The sequence below is a fragment of the Musca domestica genome, unplaced genomic scaffold, assembly GCF_030504385.1.
Source record: "Musca domestica strain aabys unplaced genomic scaffold, Musca_domestica.polishedcontigs.V.1.1 7, whole genome shotgun sequence".
NCBI classification, from domain to species: domain Eukaryota; kingdom Metazoa; phylum Arthropoda; class Insecta; order Diptera; family Muscidae; genus Musca; species Musca domestica.
This window is the reverse complement of record NW_026712383.1, coordinates 11982469-12008650: the sequence shown is the minus strand read 5'-3', so window position 1 is coordinate 12008650 and position 26182 is coordinate 11982469. Positions and strand designations below refer to the sequence as shown.

The window sequence follows — 26182 nt, the reverse complement described above, 5'->3', positions numbered from 1 at the left end:
TCCATAAAGATTTCCCCACCTTTGTTCAAGAAGTCTTTGGTTTTTCACAAAAATCTTACCCCAAAAATGTTATTGCTTCTGTGGAACTTATTACACGGTACCAGACTGCACGAAGTGCGAGAGGCCATCAGAGCAGAATATGTTGCATACTACACGACAGGGCCTTCCATGTTTGCTTTCTAAAGGTGAGAATACATTAAACGGTTTTTTGATTGTCTGGCCGGCTGGCGTCTTTGTAGAGCAACAAAGAAGTCTTAGGTTGACTTAATTCGATTTTGACCTAACGCTCCTTTGTTCTTTTCCGAAGAAGCCAGCCGATGACCTAAGCCAGTCAAAAAAGTGTTTTATGTATTTTCACCTTAAGAGCTGAGGTAATCCTCATAAACGGAAAAGGGATTATATATCTCCAACCATGAGGTTTGACACAATTGAGATACTGATTCCAAGAAGATATGCATGGAACGGAGCCGAACTATCTCCATCGGTTTGCCGATATACCCAGGTGGGTCATAGATGGAAGAAAGCACGGAAGCCGGGGTCATCTGTAAGTAACTAGAAATGGCTTACTGTCGGATGGAAAGTGCACTTTTGTTTCAGGTAGAGGTTTTTACGATCATGAAAGCTGCAGAATTGATTAAAACTATGTTGAATGAAATAACTCAACCGGTGACTATTTATGAGAATAGTCAAGTGACTCTTAAAGCTATTGAATCTTCTACAATCAATCCCGATGCAGTCTGGAGGTGTAGAACGGCTCTGGAAATCTGTAACACTACTCTCCGGCTTTGCTGGGTACCGGGTGTATGTAATATTGATGGAAATGAGAATGCTGAAGTATTCGATTGAACTGAACATCTTTTATGTCCTGTTCTATGAAGGGAAAATGGCGATGTAGGTCCACGTTTTGGTATATCACCCATTTAGAGGTACCTCCCGATCTTCGGTATTTTGAAGATATTAGCGACATTATTCACCGTATTTTTTTTAAATTTGGTATTTGAAGTTCGTAATGAATATTACAGCATATGACAGAAAATTGTCTGTGCAGGTTCCCGTCCTCATATAGCCCCCATTTAAAGGTACCTCCCGGTCTTCGATATTCATGACTTAAGCGATGTTATTCACCGAAAAAGTCTCAAATTTGGTGTTTAAAGTTCGTAATGAATATTACAGCCTATAACAGAAAATTGTCCGTGCAGGTCACGCCTTCGTATAGCCCCCATATTCGGTATTTTCATGATCTTAGCGATGTTATTCACCTGAATTGTTTCAAATTCGGTATTTGAAGTTCGTAATAGATACTACAGCCTGTGACGAAAAATTGTCTGTGAACACAAAAGCTCGAAATTTTCAAAAAATATATTTTCTGCACAGAAAGATAAACGATAATCCGATTTTGCTCCAACTTTGCAAATCCTGATATTTGCATCAGTTCTAGGTCAGGTGCAAAAATGGACAATATCGGTTCACTCCATTAAGTACCACCCCCAAAAAAAGTAAACATTTTGAATAACCGAAACGATCAAAAATCCGAAATAGGCATTTGGTTTCCTTCAAATTACACACATGGCATATTTTTATTAACCCAAGGAGTGGTGTGAAAATGAGATATATCGGTCCACTCCTTCTGGTACCTCCCCCACAAAGGGTGAACATTTTGAGTATCCATGAGCCTCACAATACGCAAAATTAACATCCGATTCCATTCAGATTTGGTACATCTCAATATCTCCATCAACACAAGATCTTTTATAAAAAAGGTAGATATCGGACCATTCCTTCTGGGACCTCCCCCACTAAGGGTCAACGTTTTGATTAACCAAAACAAAGAGTAAAAAATTTGAATAGCCGGATTCCATTTAGACTTGGGAAATCTCAATATCTCCATCAACACATGATCCGTTATAAAGACGGTAGAAATCGGACTATTCCTTCTATTACCTCCCCCAACTCTCTTTAAATTTCACATATCTAAATATTTTTGCACACGCAGCATTTGTTGTGAAAATGATAAATATCTGTCAATCCCTTCTGGTACCTCACTCACAAAGGGTCACAATTTCCAGTACTTATATCGGTCATAACTTGCGAAGGTCAGATACAAATTGTTCAATATTGGCCAACAGCTCCAACGGATCAACTGTTTGAATAATCATAACTCAAGGCTGGGGGTATACTTCCGTCGGCAATGATAAAATGTTACTTGTTTTTTCTTTTTTCTGACCAGCAGATGGCGCCAGCATAAAATGTTCCAACTTTATCGGAAGTTTAATATTTGTAATTATTATTCGATCTGAATTTCAATGCCATCAAAATCTAATTTATTTTCCATTTTATTTTGTTTAGTAAATTTCTTTAAAATTTTCTAGAAGTTTGACCACTTGGAGATACCAAAGCAAATATTACTTTTGATTTTATGCTCCATATCTAATGGGGAGCTTGCATGACAAACGTTATTATCTTTGAAAAAAAAAGCAAAATGAAAAAGGAAAATGCATTTGTAACAAACGGCGATTGATAGAATTTCAAGTGGATTTCTCAAAAAATAAATAATTTTTAATTGTCATAGAAAGCCAATTAAATATGATTTTTGTTAATTGAGGTTCAACAAAAGATGAAACAAATACCGGAATCATCATTTCCCCAAAAGCATTCTTGGTTTGTGACGATTTTCAATGACCCTCAACTTCTTCGAATCGAAAAAATGAAAGAAAGATGAAAGCAGTTTATCAGCTACTGCATGACGATGATGATGAAATGCTAGCACTAGCTCCCCCCTCTCATGACACCATGTAACACATTCACATACATGTGGCGGGATGTATGTCTTCTGTATGCCTTTTGATATCATGCGTTTAATTATAAATCAAAGTCTTTGTTGTCCGGGGTGGCTAAATCGTTCTTTTTATTTTCTTCTTTCTTTTATTTTAATTTTTATTTTGTTGTTGTTGGTGTTTCTTTCTTTGGGATTTGTTTATAAAATACGAGAACAAAATAAAAAAAATTCTCTGAATGATGGGGAAAACAAAGTAGTTTTTTTTTTTTTTTGAAATGGATTTTTATTGATGATATGAGTCGTAAGATATTGAAACAAAGAATTACATGAAGGCCCTACATCACATGGCGGTATAGATTTGTGGCTGATGGACCGTCATAATTTTTATGGACAGGGTTCAATGATATGAGTTCTTCTTCTCAGGGCTCAAAATTGTCAAAAAAAAATCCAATAAAGAATTCTCTGCTTAATTAACACCTAATAAAATGAGTGGAATTTCCTGCGGGGGATAATCCTAAAATAGATTTCCATGACATGGAAATTCTATGATTTTTTTTATTGTTGTGGGAAATCGTACTGTGATTTTCCTTAAGTTGTGATTGTTTTCTATGTGGATGTTCTGAAGACCTTCGTCAACCACCAATCACTGTCAATCGGTTGAGAAAGACATAATTCTTCCAATTGTTACCCAGATTCTACTAAACAAGGCTATTTCAAATTTTATTATTTGTGAGCAGCCTTCAAAGCTCATAGTCCCAGGGCTGGTAGTACAAATTATAGTGGACATGGCACCTATTGATTTGGAGGAGCAGAAGAGCGTTGAACTCTATTTGAAACCAAAAATATCCCATACGAAACATGAGAACTTACTCAAAAGAAGTCTTTTGAAAAAAGGCAGATGTGCTGAAAACGAGAATCGCATTTTAAATTGAAAGCGAAGCTCATTTCGGATATAAGAACAATTTAGAAATGGTACTGGCTACAAACCCATAATTTTAACAAGGGCGTGTCAAACTATTTTGGTCGTTTTTTTACTTTTTTGTTGTTGCAAAATGGTCAGGCTTTATCCCTCTATTGTTGTTTTTATAAAAACAACGTTTATTTATTAGTGGAGAACGATGGTAATGTTTACCAGGGGGTAAGGCAGGGAATACCTAGGTTTCGGAAAGAGCCATCAATAGAAGCCAAAGGTCGATGCTTGATCACGGCAAAGTTTATTCTCCCTTTTTTACGGTAGGAAGAAGTGAACACTCCTGCAACCGGTGTATAGAACTCATAGAAGAAATGTAGAACACACAGGCTCTATCTCAACTGTAAACATCTTTGCAAAAATAGTAGCGTCAGAAGAAAACTGGACTATAATATCCACATTATATGAGCAAGTGTAAAAAATCGTAAACAACCTCTAAGATCTCGAAGCGAACATCGGAGATAAGGCGCAGGCTAAACGAAGAAGACCTAAGTCGGAGGCCTTAATATGTGGAACATAGACAACACTTTATGACATCGAATCGAATAGCGGAACTTGGGCGTAAGCTAAACGAATAAGCGCTTGGTAGCCCGGGAACCAGCGTGAAGTAATACGAAAGTGAAGCCGAAATGGTCGCATCTCTCAAAAAGTGGCAGGTAAGTTTCGTAGTCGCTATCAAGTTCGTGTACGTCATACCACGACGAGAAACGCCTCACTCGATACCCAGTTCGAGTACAAAAATGCCAGCTTTATAGGAAAAGTGGACTGCAATATCTAAATTCTGTAAACAATTTTCAAGAATCCGAATGAGGAACTTAGGCAAACCGTTAAGACCTCGAAACGATTAGTAGAACTTAGATGCATGCTAAACAAAGACGAAGACTTAGTTGCTCGGGAGCCAGCTCGAAGTAATGTGAAATTGATACAAAGGTGGTCTCAGGTTATCGGTATCAAGATCAAGTACGGCATACCATGGTGGAGATACCCCAGCCGTTAACATCCTGGCCAAAATGGTAGCATCTGAAGAAAGCTGGACTGTAATATACAGATTCTGTGAGAAACTGTTAAAAAGCCGAATGAGGAACTAAGGCAACCCTTTAAGATCTCGAATCGAATAGCTGAGACTGAACAAAAAGAGGACTTATGCAACGCTTTAAGACTTTGAAACGAATGGCGGAGCGAATATAACGAAGAAATCCTTAAGGTGGTGCCGAGGTGGTCGCAAAACCCAAAAAGAGTTATTTAGTCTATAAAAAGATGAAGTGCAACATACCATGTCAACATCGTTGCAAAAATAGTAGGATCAGACGAAAACTAGAATAAAACACATAGATTCTGTGGGCTAACACTCCGAGATCTCGAAACGAATGGCGCAGCTGGAATGCAAACTTAAAGAACAAGGCCTTAATAGCGCGAAAACAACCTCGAAGTAATGTGAAAGTGGTGATAAGGTAATGATAACCCAAGCTAACAGAAGAAGGTCTTAGTAGATCAGGAGCCATCTTGTATCAATGCGAATGTGGTCGCAACATCCAGGGATGGGTAGGTGGGTTTTGTAGGTCTTAGATACCAAAACCGTTACAAAAATGGCAGCATCAGGAATAGGAAACTGAATAAGGGACCCTTTAGGACCTTGAGCAAAAAAGACCCCAGTAGTCCGGGAGCCAGATTGAAGTAATACAAAAGGTCCCTGGGTAAAGGCTGGCAGCTTGCTTTTTCAAGTATGACATTCCACGATGTTTGACGGCTCAAATTTTTCTTAACTGCCACGCATATTTTTATACCCTCAGATATATGGCTACAGAGGGTATATATCATTTGATACGGCCAAAACGTGCCTAATAAAAAAACAGTTTTAGACTTTAGGTCTCTTTGGATCCGTTTCAGGGCATTTAGAGTCGGTCTAGGGTTATCCATCCATTCGTCTGTCTGGCTGTTGCTCACCATAACTCCGATTTGGTGCATCGATTTAGAAGATGAGCTATATCGGTCCACTTCTTTGCAACTCCACCATAGAGCGTCAATAGTTTCAATAACCATAAGGTAAGTCAAAATATATACATAAATGAGCTGAGGGTATAGATCTCTCGACAAAACCGGCTGATACTTTTTAAGTTTTTTACATCATTATCAGTAGTAGCAATATTATTATTATAATTATTATTCTTATTGCCTCTGTGAACGCCTTCAGAAGTTCACTGAACTTTAACTCTTTCGAATGTCATTGGAACACAATTTTATTTAAATTAAAACACACATATGAATGATATCACATGCCACACATCAATGGAAATGGTCAACAACGTCATCGGCATCATCATCAGCATCATTATCGTCGTCATGGAATAATGGATGCAAAGTTGTTACAAGTGCATTGCACAGAGGCTGAATGAATTTCTCTTGGCTGGGATAAATAACACTGAACAACACACAGAACAATAATTATAGGAAAAAATCCAACAGAATAAGGAAGACGAGCTAACAATAAAAGATACAAGTAACCTAAATAGAGGGGGCAAGTTCCCTCATCTATCACAGTTTTTTAAATTTTCCGACTAAGATTCCTTGGAATCCTCTAATTTCAAGTTATATTATCTTTGGCAATATTACAGAACACAATACTAATTTTGTTTTAATTGACAATGTTAATCCTCAAGCGAGGTGTCATTTTGGTACTTTTATTCAAAATTCGGAAAAAGTATTAAATTCGAAAATAAAGAAAGATTTTATAAAACAAATTTGATGATCTTTTTCTTGTGGTACATATCAAGAATACAAATTTCCTTTCTTCAGAGACTCATATGGAAATTTGATCTAGAATATTTCCTGCTTTGAAACATTCTCCAAAAAATGAATATAAAGGTAGCTATTATATATTCAGATTTATTTTGTTCAGAGATTTACATTGAATTGTGATTTGGAATATTTCTTCCTTAGAGACTTCCTACAAAAATCGTAGTATTATAGCAGAAAAAACGTATACACATACAGGGTGAGATGAAAAAACTGCAATCAACTTCAGACTGCTGTCATTTCTAAGCCACTCGCCCGACAGCTGTTAAAATTATTCCAGTGACAGCATATTGTATTGTTTACAAGAGTACAAAAACATTTTTGTGAGAATTTTCCAGAAAAACAGTTATTCGTGATGGAATTCAAATGTGACAACGTGATCTTTTTATATTTAGCTGAAAAACCACAAGTGGCTAGCGTAGCCCGACGTCAAGGAAGTGGATGGAAGAAAGTAGCAACATCAGCAGAAATGGTTCAAAGAGTAAAGAAGCGACTTGATCGAACCCCGCTTCGCAGTGGCCGAAAAATGGCTCGTAAGCTGAACATATCGAAATATTCCCTTCGCCAAATGTTGAAAAATGAGCTCGGGTTAAAGCCATCGAAATTCCAGCTTGAACCTTCAATACCCTCCACCATTTGGAACGAATTTGGCAATTCTCAAAAACAAAAAAATCCGTTAATTCTGCTAAAATCTTAAAAATACCGAATGTAGCTGTTACATTGGGGTCCATACGACGACATGGACGTGCATAGGTAACTTTTGTCATAAGCAATTACAATATTCAAATGCGAAACTAAAAAAAATCGTTATGAGGGGGCTATACGAAGACCTGGACCTGTACAGTCACTTTTCTGTCATAGGCTGTAGTATCCACTACGAACATAAAATACCAAATTTGAAAGAATTCCGGTGAATAATGTCGCTAAAACAACAAAGTACCGACTATCGGGAGGTAGGCTATACGAAGAGGCTATACGAAGATGTGGACCTCCACAGACAATTTTCTGTCTTAGACTGTAGCATCCATTGCGAACTTCAAATACCAAATTTTGAACAATTCCGATGAATATTCTCGCAAAAAATCATCAAGTGGTGAACTGCCGAATTTGGTTTTCTCTGATGAGAAAACAAAAAGATCAGCTGAAAATGTGTACCTTCGGTTAGCCACCAGCTCAAGCGCTATGCTGATGGTGTGGGCCGCCATAACAGCCGATGGTCGCTCTCCGCTCGTAATAATCGATCGTGCATGAGAAAAAATGCCGAATACTATCGCGAAAATATTCTGGACGGTGTATTAAAACCTTGGGCACGCAAACATTTTGGCCGCAGACCTTGGACATTCCAACAGGACTCAGCACTATCGCACTCAGCATGCTCCACCCAAGAATGATTACAAAATAAGGTTCCAGCGCACAATGGCCACCAAAATCTCCGAATACCAATCCGTTGGACTATTGGAAAGCAAGGTTGGCACTAAAAAATACCAAAGTGTCGATCACTTCAAGTAAGCGCTTCGCCGGGAATGGGTCAAAATACCGCAGAGCAACATTCGGGTAGCGTGTGACGGTTTCAGTGGCCATTTGAAGGCCATAATTCGTGCCAAAGGTGACCAATTCAAACAAATCTAAACTTATTCTAACATTTGATGCTATTTCCGACATTTTTTGCTTTCATTTAATAAAATTGAAGAATAAAAGTAAAAATTATGGCATTTGACTTTGTTGCAATTTCGAATGTATTTTTCTCACAAACTATTAAACCTAGATATATGCTTTATTATAAGACTTAGGGTGAAATGTTGTGTAGAATATTTCTTCCATTGACATATTCTGTCTAAATCAACATTTTATGTTACTTTTATGCATCAACTCGAAAAAATGCCGAGGAGAAATTGGTAAAAAATATTGGAAAATATTTTTGTATTTTTTTTTTTTCGAATGTAATTTTTGTTAATAACTATTAAACCTATGAGGCTTTTTCTGAGATATGTTGTGAAATTTGGTGTAGAATATTTCTTTCCTTTACATTTTCTACCTAAATCAACATTTTATGTTATATTCAAGGGTCATCTCTAAAAAACCGAGTAAAAATTTATCAAAAAAACTTGGGATATATTTTCGTATTTTTTTGGCAACATTGATGCGAATTTTTCCTTGATATATAAGGAAATAGAGATTTCCTTTCTTTGGTGACTTATAGTGAAATTTGATGGAGAATATTTTTGTCTTTGACAACATTCCTCTAAATTTATGCTTTGTTGGAGATTTTTATGCAATTTCACACAAAGTACTGTTTTAACCCTAAAATGTATTTTTTTAGTATAGATGAACTCCTAGCGTTAAGGTAGGATGTAGGCTTTTGATGTATTCTAGGACTTATTGTAGATTTTTATGACAAACAAATTTGTGGAATATTTTGACTTGATACGATCGCGTTTAAAGGGAGTTCTCCACCATGCTTTGAAAAAAGTACCAAAAAGACCCTTTTGATGACTCATTTGAGGGTTAAAATTTTCAATCAAAGGCAACCTGGTATTGTTGTCAGTAATATTGCCAACGACAGAATATCGCTAAAATGAACGGTTACCGAGGAATATAAATCCTCATTTTATGATTGTTTCACAAATTTCCTTGGGAACTGCATTTTTTTGCTCTCCCTCTCTCCCCTCGGCACAGGTTATCACTCATATTCAGCCTTAATAATATTTGTTGTTTTACTTGTTTTTAATTTCAATTTCCGCTTCATTTAATATTTAAAATTTATCTAAACTCTGAAAAAAAATATTCAACCAAAACATGAAATGACTAAATTCTCGATTGCTCCGTTCATGTTGTGTGAGCACCATTCTCGGCTCGATGTGTGTGTGTGTGTGCGCATGAGTTTGTTGTGAACAAGTTGCATTGCATGTTAATTAATGACACTTTAGCATGTCAGCCCAAAGCAGCAGCGGCATAAAAACACATGTAAAACCAGGCTTGTAAGTCGTTCGTTGGCAACAAGGTTTGTAAAGGCAACGTTGTTTTTGTGACGTTTGTGGCAGGTAACCATGTGGGGAGGAGGAATTCTGTAGTCTGGTGCATGCATATGATTATGTTGCAAGTAAATTTGTTGTTGTTTTAGTTAGAGGCAATTATCTCTTGTAAGAGCAAAAATTTGTTATGGCAACAAATTAATTACAGAACGTAACACCATTTGTCGGAGAAACCCCATTTGTCGGAGATAACTGCGAAATGTTGAACACATGGGTTTCGATGAGAACATTTTTATAGATTCTTGGGATACATGGACTCCAAAACGCTGTTTCCTCACAGCTATTCCAAAGCTGAGAAAAAGAGCGGGAGTTGTTTTTTTTTTTAGTTTTAATGGAAAACTGGTTTTCATTGCCAGGTAAGTAGAGGTTTTGGTGTTTTTGTTTTTCCCAACTTTAAGTTTCAACTTAAGGTCTACCCAATGGCTGGTCTGTTATTGTTGCTTTTTGTTATTGTTATTGTTGTAGTTTTTTTTTTTTTTTTTTTTTTTTTGGAAAACCGGTTACAAAACGTTGGAGTTTATTTTCTTGGCCATTGATACCTTTATTTGTACAACCACAACGTGTGCCGCCGCACAATAGCAAAACCTTTTAAAGGTTGCTGTTGGCTGGCCTGCTAAGATGAATTTTGTTGGCAAGAAAACTAGTTTTTTTTCCTACCAAAATTAAGTATAAGAATGAGACCTCTTAGGCCATTATCATTCTTAAATGATGGCCATTGTTTTGCCTGATGCTGCAGTCAGCCACTCAGTTGGCGTTTCTTACAAAACGAAACGAACTTCCTAGGCCAGACATTATCGAATTCTAAGGAAGAAGTTCATTTTATGCAAATCCGCATAAATGCCCAATGGATACAAGATATTTTGTAAATTTTTTCCATCATTAAAAGTTAGTCAATGAATCTTTGTTGGTTCTGGAAAAAAAAAAAGTTTGCCATTAACAAAGATTCTGCTTTGGAATATTTTAGAAAACAAACCTGAATAGGGTTTTTTTTCTGACAATCAACCAATGTTTCATGGCATTAAAAGTTGCTCCGGCCCACCTCATTATTTTAGAATTAGACTTTTGTAATTTTAAATGTCAGCTGCTGACATTTTTATTTATAGAACACCATTAATTTGGGTATTAAAATAATCTCAAAACAAAGAAATAAATGGGACAAGCCAATGATTTAATTCCGAAAACAAACAACAAAGTATTACAATGTAACAGGCTCTTCTAATAAAAGGGCTGAGGCTACTCTCTTGGAAGAGCAAAAAGTCTTTTCTGAGAAGCAAACTGGTTCTTTTTAGAGAAGAGCAGGAGGTTTTTTCAGAGAAGACCATAGGGTCTTCTTATAGAAGACTAAAGGATCTTCTCATAGAAGCCTAAAGGATCTTTTCATAGAAGACTAATGGGCCTTCTCATAGTAGACCAAAGGGCATTCTCATAGAAGACCAGAGGGTCTTCTCATAGAAGACCGAAGAGTCTTCTCATAGAAGACCAAAAGGTCCTCTCATGGAAGACCAGAAGGTCTTCTCATAGAAGGCCAGAGGGTCTTCTCTTATAGAAGACCAGAGGGTCTTCTCTCATAGAAGAACAGAGGGTCTTCTCTCATAGAAGACCAGAGGGTCTTCTCTCATAGAAGACCAGAGGGTCTTCTCTCATAGAAGACTAGAGGGTCTTCTCTCATAGAAGACCAGAGGGTCTACTTACAGAAGACCAAAAGGTCTTCTCATAGAAGACCAAAAGGTCTTCTCATAGAAGACCAAACGGTCTTCTCATAGAAGACCAAAAGGACTTCTCTTCTCTAAGAATGCCTTAGTCTGGTCTTCTACGAGAAGACCTTCGTCTGGTCTTCTACGAGGAGAACTTCGTCTGATCTTCTTGTGATCTACTAAAAGGAAAATACCTTCTGGTCTTCTATGGGCTGACCTTCCGGTCTTTTATAAGGAGAATCCCTTCCGGTCTTCCATCAGAACACCTTCTGGAGAAGGAGAATCCCCTCCGGTCTTTTATAAAGAGAATCCCTTCCGGTCTTCCATCAGAACACCTTCTGGTTTTCTATGAGAAGACCTTCTGGTCTTCTTCTATGAGAAGACCTACTGGTCTTCTTCTACGAGAAGACCTTCTGGTCTTCTTCTATGAGAAGACCCTCTGGTCTTCTATAGGAAGACCCTCTGGTCTTCTATAGGAAGACCTTCTGGTCTTTCATGAGAAGAAGACCTTGTGTTCTTCTATAGGAAGGAAGGTCTTCCTGGTCTTCTATAGGAAGACCTTCTTTCTGATCTTCTATAGGAAGACCTTCTTCCTGGGCTTCTATAGGGATACCCTCTGGTCTTCTATAAGGAAGACCCTCTGGTCTTCTATAGGAAGATCTTTTGGTCCTCTTTATGACGATCTTTTGGTCATCTATAGGAAGACCTTCTGGTCTTCTATAGGAAGACCCTCTGGTCTTCTATAGGAATACCTTCTGGTCTTCTATAGGAAGACCCTCTGGGAAGACCTTCTTTCTGATCTTCTGGTGTTCTTTAGGACGAACTTCTGGTCTTCTATAGGGAGACCTTCTGGTCTTCTAAAGGAAGACCGTGTGGTCTTCTAAAGGAAGACCGTGTGGTCTTCTAAAGGAAGACCGTGTGGTCTTCTAAAGGAAGACCACGTGGTCTTCTCTAGGAAGACCGTGTGGTCTTCTATAGGAAGACTTTGTGGTCTTCTATGGGAAGACTTTGTGGTCTTCTATGGGAAGACTTTGTGGTCTTCTATGGGAAGACTTTGGGATCTTCTATGAGTGGACCTTGTGGTCTTCTATGGGAAGACCCTCTGGTCTTCTATAAATATGCCTTGTGGTGCTCTCTAGGAAGACCTTCTGGTCTTCTATAAGGAGAATACCTTACAGACCTTGTGGTCTTCTATAAGAAGACTTTGTGGTCTTTTATGAAAAGACCTTCTGCTCTTTTGTGAGAAGACCTTTGCTTCTGTGAGAAGACCTTCTACTCTTCTCTGAGAATACTTCTGTTCTTCTCTGGGAAGGCCTTTTGCCCTTCTCTGAGATCTTCTTTTTATATTTTATATGAAGAATACGCTTTCATCTTCTATCCGAAATTTTGTTGGCCTTCTAAGAGGACCTTTTGGTCTTTTTCAACAAAACCCCCTCTCCATTGTTTTCTATTTTAAATTTCCATTAATTGGCAATTTAGAAACTATTTTGCATCATCACTTAACTAATATTGACAGTTCTTTAAATTTATTTAAATTTACACAGAGCTTTAAGCTGTCACATAAAATATCCATCAAAATTTCACGACGCCAATCCCGCATTGACAGTTGATTAGTATTTGTCAATAATATGTCATTATTACAACATCGAAGCGTCATCCGCAATGAATATACGGCGAGACAGAGTGCAAGTTGTGGGAATATGACAGCTACAAAAAATGTGACAAACACCAGAATATGTAAAGACAAATGCCAAATGTTGTGAAGGGGAGAATTCAAAACAGAAATGTGCCACGGAAATTTGTAATGAGATAGAAATGCCAAAAAAATTGTTGGAGGTAGGTTCCGGTAGTATAGAATACCTTAAGATTGAAGGACCACATTTATATGCCTTCCATCTGAGGTGTTCCAACATTTTTGCCCTGGATAATAACCAAAGAAGCGTGGCGTTCAATTTATATTGGGAGACACATTATTTTAATGGTAGTTCAACGGGCAACTTCCAGGTCTGAGGAATTAAGCAACCAAGAATTTCTGTAAATTTTATGTGGTTTTCAGGTATCAACTCGGAAAAAAACCGAATAAAATTTTATCAAAAAGAATGGGATTTTTTTTCGCCAACATTATTGGAAATATTTTTTATATGCAGGGGAAATAGTGGAATAAATTTCTTTCCTTCGGCGACTTATCGTGAAATTTGATCTAGAATAATTCCTTCCTTGATACTATCCCCAAAAACTTAAGTATAAAGCGAGATTTTGACTTAGATTGGAAACATGTTAAATTAACAGAAAAAAAGCGAATATCTAATTTTCACTTTTGGACCATAAGCTTTGAATATAATTTTCTTAAAAACTATTGCGTCTAGATATATGTTTTATTTTGAAATTTTTGGCGAAATTTTATGTAGAATAATTCTTCTTTTGACACATTCTGCCTTAAATGAAATTCTATGTTACTTTTAGGCATCAACTCGAAAAAAGGTAGAAGAAGATTGATTAAAAAAACTGGGAAACAATTTTGGGGTTTTTCGGATACATTGATGCAAATATTTTCGTGATATGTTGTAGAAATGGAGATTTTTCTTCTAGAGTGACTTATAGTGAATTTTAATCTAGAATAATTCCTCCCTTTATACTTTGCCCAAAAACTTACTTATAAAGCGAGATTTTGACTCGGATTGGAAATGTGTTAAATTTACAGTAGAAAAAGTAAACACATAATTTTTACTTGTAGTACCCAGATTTCGAATAAAATGTTCACAAAAACTATTGCATCTAGATAAATGGTATATTCAGAGATTTGAAATGAAATTTTGTGTAGAATAATTCTTTTTTTAATACCATGAGCCTAAAACGAAAAGTTATGTTACTTTCATGCGTCAACTCGAAAAAACCCTATTAAAAATTGATCGAAAAATATGAAAAATTTTCGGGGTGTTTTTTTTTTTGCAACATTAATGATAATGAATTATTGATATATAATGGAAATAGAGATTTTTTCTCTTTGGTAACTTATATTGAAATTTGATGAAGAATATTTTTGTCCTTGACGTTATGCTTTAAAAATGATGTTTTGTTGGAGAATTTTCCATAAACTCACACAAGAGTATAGGTTTAACCCTAATAAACTTAAAATTTGTTTTTTAATATATTTAAATTTCTGGAGTTTAGCCTAGATTTAGACTTTTGAAGACTTTCAGGGCCTGTAGTAGAATTTTATGACAAATAATTTTGTAGGATATTTTGACTTGCTACGAACCCGTTTAAAGGGAGATTTTATCTATATTTTCTAAAAAGAACTAAAAATACCTCTTTTTTGACTCGTGTGAGGATTAAAGATATCTACCATCTACAAACTTAGAAACGAGAGTATTCCAGGCGGAAATTTTTGCGGTAATAAGAGCCATAGACCTGTTGGTAAGGAAGGAACAGTCCGGTGACTATATACGTCGATAGTCAAGCAGTACTGAAAGCCTTAAACTCCTATACTATCAAGTCTAATGCTGTTTTGGACTGCAGGAAAACGATTGGTTGTCTATCAAACTCTATTGGGTTTGTGGACATTGCAATATTCCAGGCAACAAGACTTTAGACGAATTGGCTAGGCTAGGATCCGAATTGATTACATTGACTTCCTACAGGTTTTTTATAAACACTACTCAGAGAGAATTCAACAAAAATGGCTGGCCGAGAGGGGATGCAACCTCTCCAAAAGAATCTGGCCCACACTCTCGAAGAAGATAACAACGTCGCTACTGTCATTGTCTAAAGCTGATTTGAAACTTATGGCGGGTATCATCACAGGTCACTGCAAGGTGAGCGCAATGACCTCGAAATGAGATAGCGATGACATCGATTACTGTAGAATATGTCAGGGCGAAAAAGTAATTGGGACGATCGAATATCTGCTCTGCCACTGTCCAGCCATCATTGACGTGAGACACAGGCTGGTGGGAGAACAAGTGTCCAATAGTAATTCTTCAATTAGCCAGAAGAATTAAGCGGCTAAAGACGACACGACAAGATCTCTAGCCGTGGACCACCCTCATACAAATATTTTTAAAACAACCATCTAATACCTTACTTTTTATACCCTCCACCATACTATGGAGGGTATATTAACTTTGTCATTCCGTTTGTAACTCCTCGAAATACTCATGTTAGACCCAACAAAGTATATATATTCTTGATCAGCGTAAAATTCTAAGTCGATTTAGCCTTGTCGGTCTGTCTTTTTTTCCGTCTGTCTGTCCGTCTGTCTGTCCGTCTGTCTGTCTGTCCGTCTGTCTGTCTGTCTGTCCGTCTGTCTGTTGTAATCACGCTATCTTTCGAACGAATTGAGATAGAAGGCTAAAATTTTGCACACCTGTTTATTTTTCCAGTAGGCAGGTTAAGTTCGTAAATCTGGGCAGGTCTACGTCTTCGTATAGCCCCCATATAACGGTATCTCCCTATATTCGGTATTTTGATGATTTTAACGCCATTATTCACCGGAATTGTTTCAAATTACGTATTTAGAGATCGTCATGGGAACTACAGTCTGTGACAGAAAAATGTCTATGCAGGTCCAGGTCTTCGTATAGCCCCCATATAACGGTACCTCCCAAAATTCGGTATTTTGATGATTTTAGCGCCATTATTCACCGAAAGTGTTTCAAATTACGTATTTAGAGTTCGTAATAGGAACTACAGTCTGTGACAGAAAAATGTCTATGCAGGTCCAGGTCTTCGTATAGCCCCCATATATCAGTACCTCCCTATATTCGGTATTTTGACGAGTTTAGGTACAATACCCACTGAAATTGTTTGAGATATTGTATTTGACGTTAGTAATGGATGCTATAGCCTGTGACAGAAAATTGTCTATGCTGGTCCAGGTCTTCGCACAGCTCCGATATAATGGTACCTCCCTATATACGATATTCTGATGATTTTAGCCACATTATTCACCGTTTATTTCAAGTTTCGAATTTGAATATGGTAATGGCTAATGGCAAACAATGCCTATGTAGGGCCATGTCGTATAGACCCCAATATAACGGCAATATTCGGTATTTTTAAAATTTAACATAATTTTTTAAGGATTATATATTTTTTTTATATTTCCAAATTCGTTACAAATGGTGGAGGGTATTCAAAGTTTGGCCCGGCCGAACTTACTGCTTTTTAACATGTTTTTTCTTTTTCTACATTTCTTCTTTCTTCAAATTTCCTTTTCAGGATGAACACAATGGACCAGCAGGTCTCCGAGTGGAGCGGTTATCAAAAGGCAACCTCGCGTTCTATAACCTAACCTAACATATTCACCAAAATAATCCTTGTATTCTAGCATGCAATATTGCCGAAAACACTATAAACCTTAATTTCACCGATTCCGAGGAATCTTAATCGGAAAATTTCGAAAAATGTGTAAGATGGTGCTAACCCCCCCCCCCCCTTGAAAACTTTCAAAAAGCCGTTACACGCGTCTTCTATTTTCAGCTCCACTTTCATAAGCTGCAGGATTTTTTTTGTATTTATTGAAAAAAAAACCAAAATTTGTAGAACCGTGTAATTAAGGTCTTGCACGCCCTAACTAGACCCTCTCAATTCATACAAGCCCACATTTATATTCCTTCTAGAAAAGAAACTTATTTCTTGTTAATGTGAATATTGTGAATACTTGGCTATTGGTTATGACCCTGATCTAGATTTTCTCTCGCCGTTTTTTTGGTTTAAGAAGTATTTAGTGTTTTTTTTTTAGTTTTTAATTTTTTTTCGTATTATTTTTCTACTATTTCTATTTAAGCCATATCTGTTTCAAGCCCATTAATAATTACTTATATAACATGGTTATTTTACATGCCCATACAAATAATTTTGAAGAAAAAACCTACCAGTCTACCTACTCAGCCATTTGAAAAGAATATTCCACACACGCTTAAATTAATGGAGGGAAGAGAGAGACGGAATGGGTGTAAAAGGCAAATATTCACACACTTGGTAATCAGCCACACTTGGGCCACAACAAAGCTCTCCACATAAAATTGTTGAAGAATATAAAAAAAAAAAGTATACGGTTTTGTTGGCAGCTACCAAGCTCAGATCCGTTTTTTCTTCGTTCCATGTAGTTTCCATACTTTGTTGAGAAAAAACATTTGTCTAAATTACAATACGCTTCAGTTTTTATTTTTTATATCTATTCTTTTATTCTATGTCCCCCGCACCCTCCATTTGCTGTTATTTCTTTTGAATTTAAATGTAGGTTTTTCTTGCTAATATTCCGTTTCATTTTCAATTTCAGTATTCTTTGTTTTCCATGCCGGCATGGATTTTCACTTTAATGCGATGTGGGACATTTCGAAAAGAGGTGGTGAGAGAAATGGTAGAGAGGGGGAATATACATATACAGGGTGAGGTAAAAAAAAATTGCAACCAATTTCGGACTGCTGTCATTTCTAAGCCACTCCGTCCGACAGCTGTTAAAATTATTCCAGAGACAGCTCATTATATTGTTTTCAAGCGTACAAAAGCAGTTTTGGTGAGAATTTTCCAGAAAAAAAGGTTATTCGTGATCAAGCGTGATAGTGTGATTTCTTTATATTTGGCTGGAAACCCACAAGTGGATATCGTTAGAGAACGCCGGCATTTAAATGTGAATAAATCTTTCGTGCCTCGTACCATCGCTCGTTACCGTGATACTGGTAGCGTAGCCCGACATCAAGGAAGTGGAAGGAAGAAAACAGCAACATCAGCAGAAATGGTAAAGAAGCGATTTGATCAAAACCCGCGTCGCAGTGGCCGAAAACTGGCTGGTTACCTGAACATATCGCAATATTCCATTTGTCAAATATTGAAAAATAAGCTCGCGGTAAAGCCATTGAATTTCAAAAAGTGCAAGAACTTACACCGCAACAGAAAGAAAATAGACTCAAAAGAGCTAAAGAGTTGCCCCGCTTGCCCGAAAGTCGTGAACTGACGAATTTCTCCGATGAGGAAACAATCGTTGTCCAGCAGTTTGTAAACAAACAAAATTATCGTGTTTACTTGCCAAAGAGGTCAGCTGAAAATGTGCACCTTCGGTTGGCCACCAGAACTCAATCGCCAGCCATGGTGATGGTGTGGGCCGCCATAACAGCCGATGGTCACTCTCCGCTCGTATTAATCGACCGTGGCAACAGAATAAGTGCCGAATATTATCGCAAAAATATGCTGGAGGGTGTATTAAGGCTTTGGGAACGCAAACGAAAAAATGTGCACCTTAGGTTGGCCACCAGAACTCAAGCGTCGGCCATGGAGATGGTGTGGGCCGCCATAACAGCCGATGGTCGCTTTCCGCTGGTATTAATCGACCATGGCAACAGAATAAATGACGGATATTATCGCGAAAATATTCTGGAGGTTGTATTATAGCCTTAGGCACGCAGACATTTTCGCCACAGATCTTGGACATTCCAACAGGACTTAACACCATCGCACTCAGCACGCGCCACCCAAGAATGATTACAAAATGAGGTTTCTCGCTTCATTTCCAGCTTACAATAGCCACCAAAATCTCCGGATACCAATCCGTTGGACTATTGTGTCTGATGTATTTTGGAAAGCAAGGTTGGCACTAAAAATACCAAAGTGTCGATCACCGGTTCGCCGGGAATGTGTCAAAATACAGCAGAGCAACATTCGGGCTGCGTGTGTCGGTTTAATTGGCCGTTTGACCGCCATAATTCGTGCCAAAGTTGGGGCTTTGCCTGGAATGGACCAAAATACCGCAGAGCAACATTCGGGCTGCGTGTGACGGTTTAATTGGCCGTTCGACGGCCATAATTCTTGCCAAAGTTTGGGCTTTGCCTGGAATAGACCAAAATACCGCAGAGCAACATTCGGGCAGCGTATGACGGTTTCATTGGCCGTTTGAAGGCCATAATTCGTGCCAAAGATGACCAATTCGAACAAATCCAAACTTATTTTAAAATTTGATACAATTTCCGACATTTTCTGCTTTCAAAAATTAAAAAAAAAGTAAAAATTATGCCTTTTGACATTATTGCAGTTTTTTTTCTCACCCTGTATATTTATTAAAAAAGAAATTTCCTTATGCTTCTGACAGTCTAGAATCTAGACCACTGATGGAGGAATACTTTTGTTATGGAATATATGGCACAATGAAGATCGGAAGATGGTACCTTCTCTAGTACCTTCTCTTTAGGGTATTAGATCCAGAGCCCTCCTCTATAAAAAGTATATCCTTAGTGGCCCAAATGACCCACTCTCATTTTCCCATCCCTCGTTCCTTTTGTTCAGAAGACAACAATTATTTAAACCAACAATTTCTCCACGTGTATATGAGTGTGTGTGTTTGTCCCACTCTTTTGAAAGCTATTCTTTTGTCTCCCCCTCTCTTAATGTTTATATAGAATAACAACAAACATACACCTTTTTGTTATTGTTATTATATAGCTATTTGATAATTACCGCTAACGTTTGTTTTCTTTCCTACTTTAAAGCTTAATTCGCCAACTTGCCACTGCCACATTAGCTAAGCTTGGTTGCTACTGTTTTGTTGCTCGGCGTCCAAACAATGGCTGCTAAATCTCCCACATCGCAATTTTCGCTTTGTTTTGCTTGCTTTGGTGGTTCTTTCCTCGAGTTTTTTTTAATTGTATTTTAAAAACAAACATTGCAATTTTATTCTTTGTTGGTCACTGCCATTGTAAAATATAGTGGCATTTTTTCTAACGGTTTCAAGGTAGTCATTAAATAGTTGTGGCGGAACAAAAAAAAATATTCAATCTTTTATTGCTTTGAACTTAGCAGTACTCATGGGAAAAGCTTGGGGTAAGTAAAGCTTGATATTCTCAACCAAAAAAATATGAGGTTATGAACCACAGATGATCATGGCTGAACATAAATATAAATTACCATTATTATCCTCAGAATGGATCCGGATATAGACAAACAAAAAGAACTAAGAAATATTATGCTATACGGAAGACCAAAAAAATCGGCCGAAGGCTCATATCCTAGACGAACACAGGAGCTTCTCGAAGAATACCAAACGATCTTCTCTCAAAGGAAAAAGGGTCTCATTTAAGAACACTAAAGGGGAGTTTCCTAGAAGACCATAGTGTCTTCTACCAGCATACTGAAGGATAATCTTCTAGAAGACCAGGGTCTTCTCATAAACAAACACAAAAAAAGAATGGGGTCTTCTATTCGAAGGCAAAAATTTATTCTCCTTGTAGACTAACCTATTTTCTTTTAGAAAAACAAACGTCTTCTACTAGAAGGCCAAAAGATCTTCAACTACTGTTCTATTCCTTGAAGTCCAAAGTGTCCTTTCCTACGAGTCCGAAGAGTCTTTATTAGACGAAGGGTCTTTTTTCTAAGAAGACCAAGAGTTATTCCCCTTGAAGACCAAATGTTCATCTACCAAAAGACCAAAATCTGTTCTCTTAAAACACAAGTGGTCTTCTCCCAGAAGACTGACAGGTCTTTTCTTAGAAGTCTAAGGGGTCTTTTCTTAGAAGACCAAAGGGTCTTTTCTTAGAGGATCAAAGCGTTGTTTCCTACGAGTCCGAAGACCTTTCCTACGTTGACGACCAAAAGGTCTTCTCATAGAAGATCAAAGACTCTTCTTCCAAAGGACCGAAGCATTTTCTCTAGAAGACCGTAGGTTCTTCCCACAGAAGATCTAAAGGTCTTCTCACAGAATACCAAAATATACTGTTTTTCATGAACTCAAAGGGTCTTCTTATAAAAGACCAATGGGTCTACCAAAGGCCAAAGGATCTTCGAATTAATGAAGGATTTGACATCCTTTGGTCTTCTCACCGAAAATCAAAGTATCTTTTCTCCGTAGACTAGTGGGTCTACTCATAAAATACCAAATAGGACTTCTCACAAAATACCAAAAGAGCCTTCTAATAGAAGACCCAAGGGCCTTTTTCTAGAAGACAAAAGGGTACTCTCATAGAAGGCCAAAAAGTCTTCTCTTAGAAGACCAAAGGGTCTTCTCTTAGAAGACTAAAGTTTCTCTCGTGGAAGACAAAAGGGTCTTTTCATGGAAGACGAAAGGGTATTCTCATAGAAGAAGGGTATTCTTTTATGACCCCGAAGGGCCTTCTTATAGGGTCAAATGGTCTTCAGGTAGAAGGCCAAAGGTCCTCTCATAAAAGACCAAAGGGCATTCCACTAGAACACCAAATTATCTATAGAAGACCAAACGGTCTAGCTATAGATGACCACCAAAGGGTCTTCCCTTAGCAGAAAAAATAGATTTTCGAATAAAAGTGGAAGACCAAAAGGTCTTCTCATAGTTGTAAAGGGTCATCTCAAAGAATACCAAAAGGTCTTCTCATTAGAGACCAGAAGGTCGTCTTATAGAAGACTAAGCGTCCTCTTCTGAAAAACCAAAGGATATTCCCCTAGAACACCAAGCAGTCTTTCACCAGAATACTAAAGGGTATTTTACTGGAACAAAAAGGTTTCTTCTCATAGAAGACCAAATTCTCCAAGAATCTGAATAGTCTTCCTGTAGAAGACTTAGTGGTTTTCTCTCGAAAGACAAAGGGTTCGCCTCTCTAAGGAAGTTTTTCTGTGCAAAGGTCTTCCAGGTCTTCAACTACAGAATACCTCAAAGTCTTCTTCTATAGAAGACTACCAGATCCTCTTCTATAGGGTCCTCATCTTCTTTAGAAGACTACAAGGTCCTCTCTATAGGGTCTTCATCTACTATAGAAGACTACAAGGTCTTTTTTCTATAGAAGACCATACGGTCGTCTTCTTCTATAGAAAAAATCCAGTTCTTTCTCTTTTGAAGACCACCAGATCTATTTCCATAGAGGACTACCAGGTCTTTCTCCAAAGAAAATCATAAAGTCTTGTCCTATAGAAGACCATAAAGTCTTCTTCCATAGAAGGTTGTCTTCCTCTGTAGAAGACCACCAGATCGTATTTTTCTATAAAAGAAGACCAAGGTTATCTTGTTCTATAGAAGACCACCAATGTTGTCTTCTTCTATAGAAGACCACCAAGGTCGTCTTCTTCTATAGAAGACCATCAAGGTCGTCTTCTTCTATAGAAGACCACCAAGGTCGTCTTCTTCTATAGAAGACCATCAAGGTCGTCTTCTTCTATAGAAGACCACCAAGGTCGTCTTCTTCTATAGAAGACCATCAAGGTCGTCTTCTTCTATAGAAGACCACCAAGGTCGTGTTCTTCTATAGAAGACCATCAAGGTCGTCTTCTTCTGTAGAAGACCACCAAGGTCGTCTTCTTCTATAGTAGACCACCAAGATCGTCTTCTTCTATAGAAGACCACCATGGTCGTCTTCTTCTATAGAAGACCACCATGGTCGTCTTCTTCTATAGAAGACCACCATGGTCGTCTTCTTCTATAGAAGACCACCATGGTCGTCTTCTTCTATAGAAGACCACCATGGTCGTCTTCTTCTATAGAAGACCACCATGGTCGTCTTCTTCTATAGAAGACCACCATGGTCGTCTTCTTCTATAGAAGACCACCATGGTCGTTTTCTTCTATAGGAGACCACTATAGAAGACCACCAAGCTCGTCTTCTTCTATAGAAGACCACCAAGGTCGCCTTCTTCTATAGAAGACCGCCAATGTCGTCTTCTTCTATAAAAGACCACCAGGTTGTCTTTTTCTATAGAAGACCACTATAGAAAACAACCAAGGTCTTCTTCTTCTATAGAAGACCACCATGGTCGCCTTCTTCTATAGGAGACCACAATGGTCGTCTTCTTCTATAGAAGACCACCATGGTCGTCTTCTTCTATAGAAGACCACCATGGTCGCCTTCTTCTATAGGAGACCACAATGGTCGTCTTCTTCTATAGGAGACCACCATGGTCGTCTTCTCCTATAGAAGACCACCAAAGTCGTCTTCATCTATAGAAGACCGCCAAGGTCGTCTTCTTCTGTAGAACACGATCACAAAGTCGTTTTTACTATAGAAGACCACAAGGTCTATAGAAGATAACAAGGACATCGTATTCTATAGAAGACCACAAGGTCTTCTACTGTAGGAGACCACAAGGTCGTCCACGTTTATAGAACACTCGTCCACGTTTATAGGTCGTCTACAAGGCCTTATTTTTAGACCTTTTTTGGAAGGTCACAATTCTTCTTCATAAGCGCTTCTTTTTTAGAAGACCACAAAATCTTGTTCTGTAGAGGACCACAAGTTCCTTTTCTGTCGAAGATCGCCAGACCTCCTCCGTTGTTAAAATTTTACAAGTTCTTCATTTTTCCTTTCACAGGAGATTGTGATATGCCCTTTTTGATTTTTAAATGTATTATCTGATTTAATTTCTAAAATTTCAACAACTCAATACCATGCCAAACATAAATCATTGTTTTAAAACATAAATTTTGGAATTCAACAAATCTTTAAAAGCAATGGAACATTTCAGGCCATTCCAATTTAAAATCATTCACTTAACCTGGGAAAAAATTAAAAAAAAAACGAAACAGAATAATAATGAAAAACAAACCAAAACCAAAATAAACTCATTACCATAACCATTTTCAAAATAGCAAAAAAAATCCAATTCGATATTCCAAAAAATTTAAGGAAGCAATATAAGCAAGAAGAAGAAGAAGCATTCTAATCTACAATGATAACCAATAATAAAAACCATTCCAATTTAAATGAAAAGCAATTTTCCACAAGACCAACAAAATAGGATAATGAAAATAGAAAAGAAAACTAGGCTACTAGTAGTGGTTGTAGTTGCTGTTGTTGTGCCTACCATATCTGGCCTTGAAAACACCTGCTGCGCACACAACGTGTCTTTAAGGGAGGCTGTTCTATCGGGAAATATTATGGATTTGCCCGTTGTCGAGAGATCGGTTTTCTGGGCACACAACGTTGTCGTCGAATTGACTTTGGAGGCGTGGGATAGACGTTTCATATGTGTCCATACCTGATGCCAGGGTACATCTTTTTGCTGGTTTTTTTGTTGGGCCAAGGCAAACGATGAGAGGTAGTAGCAGTGGTATGGTGTTGGTTGTTGGGTTGGATGTTTAGTTGTTTGTTGTTGTTGTTTTTTTGGGGATAGATAGAAAAATAAGAAGAAAAAATAATAAAAATAAATTTTTATTAAAATGGGAAACAATTTCATAAAAAATGCCAATTATTTTAAGTGGGATAGTTATATTTTTTTAATTTTCTAAATTATTTTTTTGAAACTTAAAATGTATTTGGAAAAAAAACTCAAATTCTTGATAAAGGTGGGTAGTCGCCGCCTCCAGTTCTTATCGCTAATAACTGCTAATTTCAATTGTATGGCATTCCATTTCAGGGCATTTTAATGATGTCATTAACCCAAATACCGTTTTCATTTAGGTTTGGGAATTTGTCAAGCAGTTCGTTGTACGAGTGCCTTTACGTTTTGTTGTTGGTATTGTTGTTATTGTACGGCTTTCAAAATTTATTACACTTGACAGATAGTTTATTGCTATTAAGTAATTGAATTATTTTTGGAATATTACGTTTAATTAGGGGGCCATACAGTGCAGCGATGGGGAGATGTTAAATATTTAATAAAAATAAGTATTTGAATAATTTTTTGGAATGTTAAATGTAGTAAATAAATGTGGTAAATGTATATCCAGAAAGAGTGGACCTAAATATACGGTTCTCACCCTGAGTCTCATATTTGCAATGAGCTTAAATCGAAAAAAGTTGAATAAAATCAGTCGGTTTTGCAAACAGATATATACCCCCAGCGTTGAGTTATGATTATTCTAACTTTTAACCCTTTATCGGGGAGGTTCCGAAGCAGTTGTCCAATTCGTATGTGACCTACGACTGATATAAATATTACAAGGTGTCATATTTGGACAATGGACGTCTATTTCTTTCAAATTTTTCAAATTTTGGAAATATGCGTGAGGTACCAGGCATGGCGATCCGAAATATTCCACTTCATCTAATGCATATAAAAATATCGTGCAAAGTTTAAAGGAAATCGAACATTTATATTCAATTTCATATGAAATCATAAATTCTTGTTTCGCAATTATGACAGATATAAGTAATGGAAGTTTTGACTCTTTGTGGTTGAAGTACTAGAACGGGTTTGCAGATCAATATTCAATTTCATATGAAATCATAAATTCTTGTTTCGCAATTATGACAGATATAAGTAATGGAAGTTTTGACCCTTTGTGGTTGAAGTACTAGAACGGGTTGGCAGATCTACCATCACCACAACAGATTTTGAGTTTGCAAAAATGTTGGTAGTTGTGAAGTTTGAAGAGAGTTGGATACTTATTTCGCTTTCTTTGAGCGTCTTGTTTTTTCAAAATCTTGAACTCTATTTAGGCGAGGCACCAGAAGAAATGGTCCGATCTCTACCATCTTTATAAAAGATCTTGTGTAGAATGGAACCGGTGTTTAATTTCGCTTCTTATTTTTTTTTTTCATGGATAATTGAAATTTTTGCCCTCTGAGAGGTGCCATCTTCACAGCAGATCTAAAAATAATGGCATTTGTGAAATTTGAAGAGGGCATGATGCATATTTAGGACTTTATGATCGTTTTGGTTATTCAAAATTTTTAACCTTTATGGGGGAGGTACCGGAATAAATGGTCCAATCTCTACCATATTTATAACAGATCTTGTGTTGATAGAAATATTGAGATGTTCCAAGTATGAATGGAATCGGATATTAATTTCAAGTCTTATGAGCTTCAAAGTTGTCCAAAATGTTGATCCTTTTTGGGGGAGGTATCAGAAGTAGTAGACCGATATATCCCATCATCACAGCAGATTTGGTATTAGTATAAATAATGGGTTTTATGAAATATTTAGAAAGCCGGAGACTTATTTCAGATTTTATGTTCGTTTTGGTTACTTGAAACTTTGACCCTTTGTGGGGGGGATGTACCAGAAGGAATGGTCCGATTTC

At 37.3% G+C, this 26182-nt stretch overlaps 1 protein-coding gene across 5 annotated transcripts in view; it reads right to left on the bottom strand.

The window, feature by feature from the left end:
* LOC101895102 (GATA zinc finger domain-containing protein 8) overlaps positions 1–26182 on the bottom strand; it is a 216679-nt gene that overhangs the window by 145429 nt on the left and 45068 nt on the right. For 3 of the 5 annotated variants that reach the window (XM_059129879.1, XM_059129880.1, XM_059129881.1), the window contains exon 2: positions 24019–24216. The exons of 1 other annotated variant lie outside the window; for it this stretch is intronic. In XM_059129879.1, coding sequence (XP_058985862.1) covers positions 24019–24216 — 198 coding nt within the window. 5 annotated transcript variants of the gene reach the window in all.